The sequence below is a fragment of the Primulina eburnea genome, chromosome 7, assembly GCF_022965805.1.
Source record: "Primulina eburnea isolate SZY01 chromosome 7, ASM2296580v1, whole genome shotgun sequence".
NCBI classification, from domain to species: domain Eukaryota; kingdom Viridiplantae; phylum Streptophyta; class Magnoliopsida; order Lamiales; family Gesneriaceae; genus Primulina; species Primulina eburnea.
Genome location: NC_133107.1, coordinates 25,487,579 through 25,496,394, shown reverse-complemented (window position 1 = coordinate 25,496,394; position 8,816 = coordinate 25,487,579). Strand labels below are relative to the sequence as shown.

At 36.2% G+C, this 8,816-nt stretch overlaps 1 protein-coding gene across 1 annotated transcript; it reads left to right on the top strand.

Annotated features, from left to right (window-relative positions):
- Positions 1-1,038: 1,038 nt before the first annotated feature.
- LOC140837329 (serine/threonine-protein kinase BSK1-like) lies at positions 1,039-7,885 on the top strand. The gene is made up of 9 exons (XM_073203456.1): positions 1,039-1,556; positions 1,678-1,813; positions 2,264-2,397; positions 2,551-2,656; positions 2,742-2,827; positions 5,584-5,772; positions 6,462-6,626; positions 6,705-6,818; positions 7,401-7,885. The coding sequence occupies exons 1-9, from the start codon at positions 1,257-1,259 to the stop codon at positions 7,644-7,646; spliced, it is 1,476 nt and encodes a 491-aa protein (XP_073059557.1). The 5' UTR covers positions 1,039-1,256; the 3' UTR covers positions 7,647-7,885.
- Positions 7,886-8,816: the final 931 nt, after the last annotated feature.

Here is an 8,816-nt window from a genome sequence, read left to right as displayed (position 1 = left end):
ATTTTAGACAGCTAATTTGACTTAGAATATGTTTATAATATATGACACACTTCTTAATAAGGTTCATGATTTTAAATTGTAATGCAGACATCATGATACCTATTGTATATTCAAAACCTTTACATATGCAAATATACAAATAAAATAAATATCACAATTAAATAAAAAATAAAATATTATTAAAATAAATATGATTTTTACATGAGAAAACACAAATTAGATCGCTGGAAGCTATTGAACTAGTTCATTTGTCAACAAATTAATTCCCAATCTCACAAACTAGAGATGTCAATGGGGCGGGTATGAGGCGGGTTTGGTTAAACCCAAGATCCTCCTCATGAAAAAAACTTTGACCCATTACCCGCTCCACCCCGGTTAAATATTCTTCGGACCCATCCCACATCGAATACGAAATGGGGCCGGGTAGACCCGTGAGACCCATGAGACCCGAATTTTTTTAAAATAAAAAAGTAATCTTTCTTCTCACATGACTGAATTATGAAACAGACAAGCCTCTAAATACAACATTGTGGAAAATTAATTCATGTCTTCGACCACACATAATAATAACAAACAAAGTATTTTCACGACATAAAGAATTATATAAAAAAGAGTTACTAGCTCTCCAAAAAATTCTTGACATCTCCAAAAATAAGTCATAACTTAATTTATACAAATCAATATAAAATCAGCGACTAGACAATATTTAATCTACTAAGATGAGGACCAACTATTCTTCCACTATTGCTAAAAGCAAATTCAAATACAACAGTTGACATAGGAATAACTAAGATCGTTATGGTTGAGGTGAGCTACTAAAAAAATGAAAATTAATAAAACTAAAACCTTAGAATATTTATATCCACATATATATGGGGCGGGTATGTGGCGGGTATTATAAGACCCATGACCCACCTCATATCTGGATGGGTCTGAAAAATTGGACCTAATACCCAGTCCATGACCCATTTAATATGCCTAAACCCACCCCATGTATGCGAGTCCATTGAGAGTCGGAGTAAAACTCGGACACATTGACATCCCTGCCACATGCTCGCCCTCTTCCCCATAACCCGCGCGCACGTACTACATCGAGTCCAGCCATAAATTTTTCGCTGTATTTTACAACAAGAATTATCATTTCACATGTAATTGGAGTGGAGATAGATATATAACAATGCTTCTGGGTCAAAATTAATCAACTCATCACAAATATTTGGTATTAGTGCGTAAGAATTTCGTGTTGGAGCTGAGTAATGGGCTGCTGCGAATCGAAGGAGAATCCGCTGCGCGGAGCGGCGAAGGGTCAGTGGCTGCAGCAGCATCACGGCCACCGTCGCTCTTCGTCTGTTAAAGGTGGGGGGTCAACTGGGTTTGCGGAGTTCTCATTGCCGGAGCTGAAGTCGGCTACCAACAACTTCAGCTCCGAAAATATTGTATCGGAGAGCGGAGAGAAGGCGCCTAATGTCGTGTATAAAGGCCGTTTGCAGAACCAACGGTGGATTGCTGTGAAGAAATTTACAAAGTTGGCGTGGCCAGATCATAAACAGTTTGCTGTATGTATAGTGATACCCCCAAAATGTTACTTAAATATCATCTTTCCTTGTTTTTAGTGGGGATTCAGTTGGCTTATCGGTTTAGAATTATTGAACATGTTAAACTGTTTGTGTTTGAAAGGAGGAAGCAAAGGAAGTGGCGAAGCTGAAGCACAAGAGGCTGGCGAATCTGATTGGATACTGTTGTGATGGAGATGAGAGGCTGCTTGTAGCTGAATTTATGCCTAATGAGACTCTTGTTAAGCATTTGTTTCACTGTATGTTCGTGGCACTTTCGGACGGTTTTGATATTCTTTCTTTTCCTAGGCTTTGAGCTGTAGCTGTGGTTGTCATTTTCTACTTCAAAAAATTTTGAAGGATTTGATTAAGATTTGACGTTTGCTCAAGTTCTGGGGGTCATAAAATAGTTGAATTGGAAAGATTATCCAACATGCTATTTTTATGTATGAAGTGCATTTCTTTGGTCATTCCTTTCCTTTTTTTTTTTTTTGGTTTAATTTTTGACTAATCTATCCATGAAGACCCAACACTCACGCCTCATAAATCTGTGTTCCAGCATTCCATTAGGGGAGGGAGTCTGTTTCTTTGTACCAACACCGGCATCTAAATTGTTTGCTAATATTAAATCACGGGTGTATATTTTTTGTAAAGTTTTGTCCATAACATCCATCATGACCTTCCTATTTTATTCTTTATGCTTTTTGCAGGGGAGAATCAAACCCCTGAGTGGGCGATGCGTCTCAGAGTTGCTTTGTACATAGCTGAAGCCTTGAATTATTGCAGCAACGAAGGTCGCCCACTCTACCATGACTTGAATGCCTATAGAGTTCTCTTTGATGAGGTTAATTTGTCTTTTTTCTTTAATCAGCGCTTTTGTTACCCACTAAATAGGGTGATAGGGATAATGTGCCTTGCACCATGCTCTTTTTCCCCTTTCGATGCTATTTTGTCTAGGTTTTTGTATTGCAAGTGCTGAAATGTTTTTTTTCCACAGAATGGTGATCCGCGTCTTTCCTGTTTTGGATTGATGAAAAATAGCAGGGATGGTAAAAGTTATAGCACGAACCTTGCATATACACCTCCGGAGTATTTAAGAAATGGTAGATCCTGTGTTTTGTTCATGTGTCTATTTCTTGAACTTCAGGTTGCTTTTTAGATTTAGCTTGAGTTTGTAATCTCTTGTAGGTAGGGTAACTCCAGAAAGTGTTGTGTTCAGCTTTGGAACAGTCCTTTTAGATCTTCTTAGTGGAAAGCATATCCCTCCAAGTCATGTAAGTTTTGTGGGCAATGCTAAATATTACTTTTATAACCTCTCTCAATCTGGCTTGCTGCTCTTTAAATCAGCTTTAATGCTACGAAACTATCATTTACCTGCGGCATTAACTCATCAGACATTTTTAGGCAGTTGATCTCTGCTTATTACCGTTATCAGAAATAGAAGATTTTGAAAATATGTTCTCCACGTGGTTATGATCAAATATGCTAAATTATGTCTTTGCTTACTTTCGTAACGGTTAACGAGATCTCACGTGGACCCCACATGTGAGGATGAATCTCCACCATTGGATGCATGTTTAGGGTATTGCCTTAAGGGTGGTATGAAATTTTCCTTTCTTAACACAAGGAAAATGTTACTGTCCTGGTCAGCCTGAAACCAAACACAATGAGTAGTTGAGAAGCAAACCGAAACGGAAGATGACACAGCAAAATCTAAATCGTGTACAAGAGATATACTCATAGAAATTTCATTAATAATTCTGAATCTAAAGAATAGATGGATGCTATTGTTGCTACTACTTATTAGTCAGTTTTTCTTTCAATAGAAAGAGTAGAACAATTAAGAAATAATGGAGGCTCCTTTCTAGAATTAGCTGAATGAAAGGATGTGAATGACCTCTATATAAATATGAGAATATATGGAATAAAACAGCGGTTTTTTATTCTCAAAATAATAATAATAATAATAATAATAAGTATTACCAGGAGATCTTGAGGTTTTATCTAACGAGCCTCGAAGAATTGCCCCCATCAGAAAATCTGAAACCTAGGACCATAACAAATTGGTACTAGAGCTGGTAGTCATGGGAGAATTCCACGTTTTTCAACATCAATTCAAAGTCTTTATGAAAATGTATCAAGAGGGACACGACAACCGCCGATAAATGACGACAAGCTCTTGTTGATCAATTGGAGGAGATCTCCATATGTCTGTCAACGATTCGTTCAGAAGAACAAGATCAGGATTCAGGGCAAAGATGGTAGCAGTGAACAGGGCACCACTGACCATCATTTCAAAGGTCAGGAAGACAGCGAGGATGGCCTATCCTATGTACCTCAAAATTCGAAGCTAGATTTTCCCCGGTGCGATAGATAATCAGATCTGTTAGATGGATTAGTTAATGTTAAATTTTTTTGGCACCACCAGGGAAGGCGAGGAAGGGTTGGCCTTTTGCCACCTTGAGGGCAATGTTGAACCCTTTTCCTCAAGTGGGAACGGGATCAACCCTAGTTAAAGCTGAAGGAATTTAAGAACCAATGTCATCTAAGTAAGCTTTATTCTTGAAATACTCCCAACAGCTTGAAATGATCCAAGTGCCTTCTTGGAAAGATGCTAAAACTATGATGAAGCAGGACCATTTCCTCATGGTTGAGGACAACCATGATCTCCAAGGGGGGAGTAATGTCATGGCCTAGTCAGCCCAAACCAAGCACAGTCAGCAGTTGAGAAGCAACCCGAAAAGAAAGGTTACACAGCAAAGGAAATTGTGCACAAGAGATATACTCATGGAAAAATCAAGAATAATGCTTAATCGAAGGAGTAGATGGATGCTAGTGTTGCTCCTAATTTTAGTCAGTTTTCCTTTAAATAAAAAGATTAGAATGATTGAGAAATAAATGTGGATCCTTGCCACAATTAGCTAAAGAAAAGGATAGGAATAAACTCTGTATAAATATGAGAATATATGAAACAAAACAGTAGCTTTTGATTTTCAAAAAATAATATTATTACGAGATCGTGAGTTTCTCTCTAACGAGCCTCAAAGATTTATCCCCCATCACAAAATCTAACACGGGACCATTTCAGAAAATCTCGATTCATGTCAGTAAAATAGCTTTAGGAGCTCTCAGTACAGAAGGAAGTAGTCAAAATAGCTCTTTGGTATCTGGAGAGAGACTCGCATTTTGTCTTTGGTTGAATGGATTTCAGGGCAAGATGCCTTAAGTATCCTTAATGGTGTAAGACATGTCCTTCGAACAAGTCATGAATTTTCAACTGAGATTAACTTGGGTTCCGAGCAGGAAAATGGCTGTTTAATTTTCACTTGAATTCTTCCCGAATAAAATTTAAGGAGTTAATCTGATTGTCATGTTTCGACTTACACACTATTTACTCAGGGTGAAAGCAACAAGATATTGCTCCATACCCAATTTTTGCCTGGCCAGTAGCCTGGATATATATTTTTTAAAATCCGGAAAGTTACAAAAATGCCAAAAAACTAGAAATTTTTAAAAACATAATTCAATTGTTTTTGTTAATAAAATATACAAATTTAAAAAATACTGAAATATTAAGAGGACATTAAAAAGATCTACATGGTACTGGATAACTTTGCTGAATCGGGTTTCCTGAGTATGAGAAAATACTATATTAGTTATATGCAAGACTGTAAATACTAAAAAAAATGACTGCTTTATTGGACCTATTTCATCTTGTTTCTGTTTTCCAGTTTTCGGTTGCCACCCATACTATTTCACTTATACAAGTCACGTTTGGTATTTAGTTTCTTTTCAGTGTGTAGATACAATTAAGGTCAGCATGATGGCGTGAGCTTTCTCTTCCTTTTTCCTTTTTAGCTTCTATTCCTATTCAAGAAACTTAATGTTCCATTGACGATTTTTTTATCCCTGATGCCATATATCTGAAGCACCTTTAAGGCCATTGCCAATTATTTGTTGGTTTTGTAATGGTTGCTTTAAATTTGTTCAAAAAAACTCCACGTACATAACATTCGTTTTTTGCATGCAGGCTTTGGATATGATACGGGGGAAAAATATTCTTCTTTTGATGGATTCTCATTTGGAGGGGAATTTCTCAGCCGAAGAGGCTACTGTGGTCTTTGATCTTGCTTCACTATGTTTGCAGTATGAACCAAGGGAGCGACCAAAGACCGAAGATCTTGTTTCAACCCTCTCTGCATTGCAAAATAAACCTGATGCAAGTTCTATTCTCTTTCTTACTTTTAATGATTCAAACATTAATGGCTTTATTAGGGCACATTTACTTTAACCAACAAATCCATTATATTGTTGATAATATCATCTTCGTGTATTCTGAAGCATAATCTGGCAATTTTAGAATTTGATTGTTTTTATCTTGGCTATATAATGTCAAGTCTAGGTGGTATTGTTCTTTTTGGTATCTGCATTGAGCAGACGCGTATTACAGTGCATTATTCTGATGATTTTATTAGCTGGACCGAACAGCTATATAGTACTTTTTAGAATTTTCATGTTCTGCAATGTGTGAATCACTTCCATGTAAATGATTTAGATTCTTGCAGGCTGCTATCATGCTACATAACACATCTTTTCTTCTCATTTCATTTGATCTTTTTATATCTTTCGTAGGCATGTCATTGGCAGTGGCAAGGTAACCTAGTTGATATGATACTTTGTAGTGGCATAGTTGGGTTTTTATTTGGTTTTTATTATATTGGGAAATCTTTAGTTTATGATTTATATTAATGTAGTAAATGTCAAAATTTTATGGTACGTTTCTCACTCACTAATGGGCTTCTTCAGTGGTGATATTAATATTGTTATATAATTAAATGCACTTATGGTAAAACATTGATCTTATGGTACTTCATTCGTGAAAATAATAAAAATTATTCCTATTTCTAGGTTCCATCTTATATTATGCTGGGCATTCCAAAGGGTGAAGAAGCACCATCTACTCCACCACACCCTCTCTCTCCAATTGGTGATGCCTGTTCCCGCATGGATCTTACGGCTATCCATCAGTTTTTGGTGACACAACACTACAAAGATGATGAAGGAACCAATGAGGTAAAATGTTCATGCAAAAGATGTTTTAGTAAATCTTTGATAATATATCTGTGCTAAAATATAGTGATTACCATTTAGCTTTCTTTCCAAGAGTGGACTCAACAAATGAGAGATATGTTGGATGCAAGGAAAAGAGGAGACCTCGCCTTTCGGGACAAAGATTTCAAAACCGCCATTGATTGTTATTCTCAGGTACTTTTCACACAAGCAATAACTATTCATCTACTGTTCGCATCTATATGTTTTTGAAGTGCCTGATTTTGTTGTCTCATCATTTTATTATATTCAAGTTGACGGATATCTTCAAATCACCTAGTTCCTTGAACGTCGTTCAAGTCTATCAATTTTTTTGTCAACCAAACAGCTTCTTGCCTCTCTCACTCACACAAAAAAATATCCACCTGAAATTTATCTAAGATCTTGCTGGTTATGCAAATCGGGCCTTTAATTTGTTTGTGCATATAAGCTATGGTGATTCCTTTTTAACTCATGGAAAAAAGATTCAAGGAGCATCGGGCCTTTAATTTGTTTGTGCATATGGTGATTCCTTTTTAACTCATGGAAAAAAGATTCAAGGAGCATCTTAGATCATTGGTTGAGGTACAGGGAAGTCAGCGGGGACATTGTCCCTGTGTTTCAACTTTTTCTTGATAATTAGTGTGATATTAGTATAAGATTTTTCAGCTCTGTTACTGTGTTCAACATGTAGAACCTACAGTATTGAACTATTTTAGCCTAGTAGAACTGGTACTGAAATCTTAAACGTATGTCCAGTTTATAGATGTTGGGACCATGATATCCCCCACTGTTCATGCACGACGAAGCCTTTGTTATCTAATGTGCGATCAGCCTGATGCTGCCCTTCGAGATGCAATGCAAGCGCAATGCATCAACCCAGATTGGTCGACAGCATTCTACATGCAGGCAGTGGCACTTGCCAAGCTCGACATGCACAAGGATGCAGCCGACATGTTGAATGAGGCTGCCATGCTAGAAGAAAAGAAACGAGGCGGAAAATGATTGCATGGATCAGTTGAAGGAAAATAATTTAAGGGTTTGAACGATGTTGTTGTGAGCACGATGTGCGGTATGTTTGGTTTGAGAGTGGTGATGTTGAAAATTGTACATTAATTGGGAGGGGTTTTATACATTCTTGCGCTCGGAAGAGAGGTTCATGTTAATTTTTGTATGGAATGTGTTGAATAATCATGGTGTATGGTCATGCATTACTGAGAAGTAAATTTGTTGTAATTATTTCACATGTTATGTATATTAAAAAAATGTAAATTTGATTTTTTTAAACAAATTACTAAAAAAAATTAGATTTGATTTTATTTGTAAAGAGAAAATTGGTAGAAAATCCCCATCCACAAACTTGTAGTTTGTGTTCAGTTTTTTTAAATTCCCTCGATTTTTCATTCATTTTCCTTCATATATTTTATTGTTTCCATTTTTTTCCCTCTCTCTCACCCCTTCTCTATTCTCAATTCTCCCAATTTTTTTCTCGTCTATTTCCCCTCGACCCACAACAACTCTAACCTTCCACTACCTCCTTCAACATTACATGCCATGCAATCAATTCGGGTCACATAAGTTAGAAAGAAGGAAGACAAACAAGAGACCTAGACAACCGATTTTGTGGAGAATCAAGAAAGCAAAGCGATCTGACTTTCTTCTTCTTTGTTTCTTGATCGATTTCTCCAATAGTTTTATATTTGTCACCAACTTTCTTATTGATATATGATACTCCATTTCAATGTTCGTATCATTCTTCCTAACAATAACATATGGTAATGGAGCCTACAAAAGGCAATAAATTCAATGATATTTGGTTGTATTTTTTGAGAATGGAGGAGGGCAAGCAAAATGAACAAGTATAACCAATTTTATATTATTATTATTATTAATGGAATCTAAATGAGACATTTTTGGGTCGGATGTTGATTTTTCTGAAATGATTGTCATATAATTCAATTTTATGTTAACACACAAACATATTTTCTATGAATATGTAATTTTTTTTTACCGATATATGATATAAACACAAGCTTGTTGGTTCTCACAAGATTTTTAGTTTTCTTTAAATATATGATTGAAAGCTCAATGCAAAAGACACTGGAGAAATAAGACAGGCATTCAACATATTTGGATTTTCTTTAGTTTGTAGAACTTATGTTAGTCCGATTCATC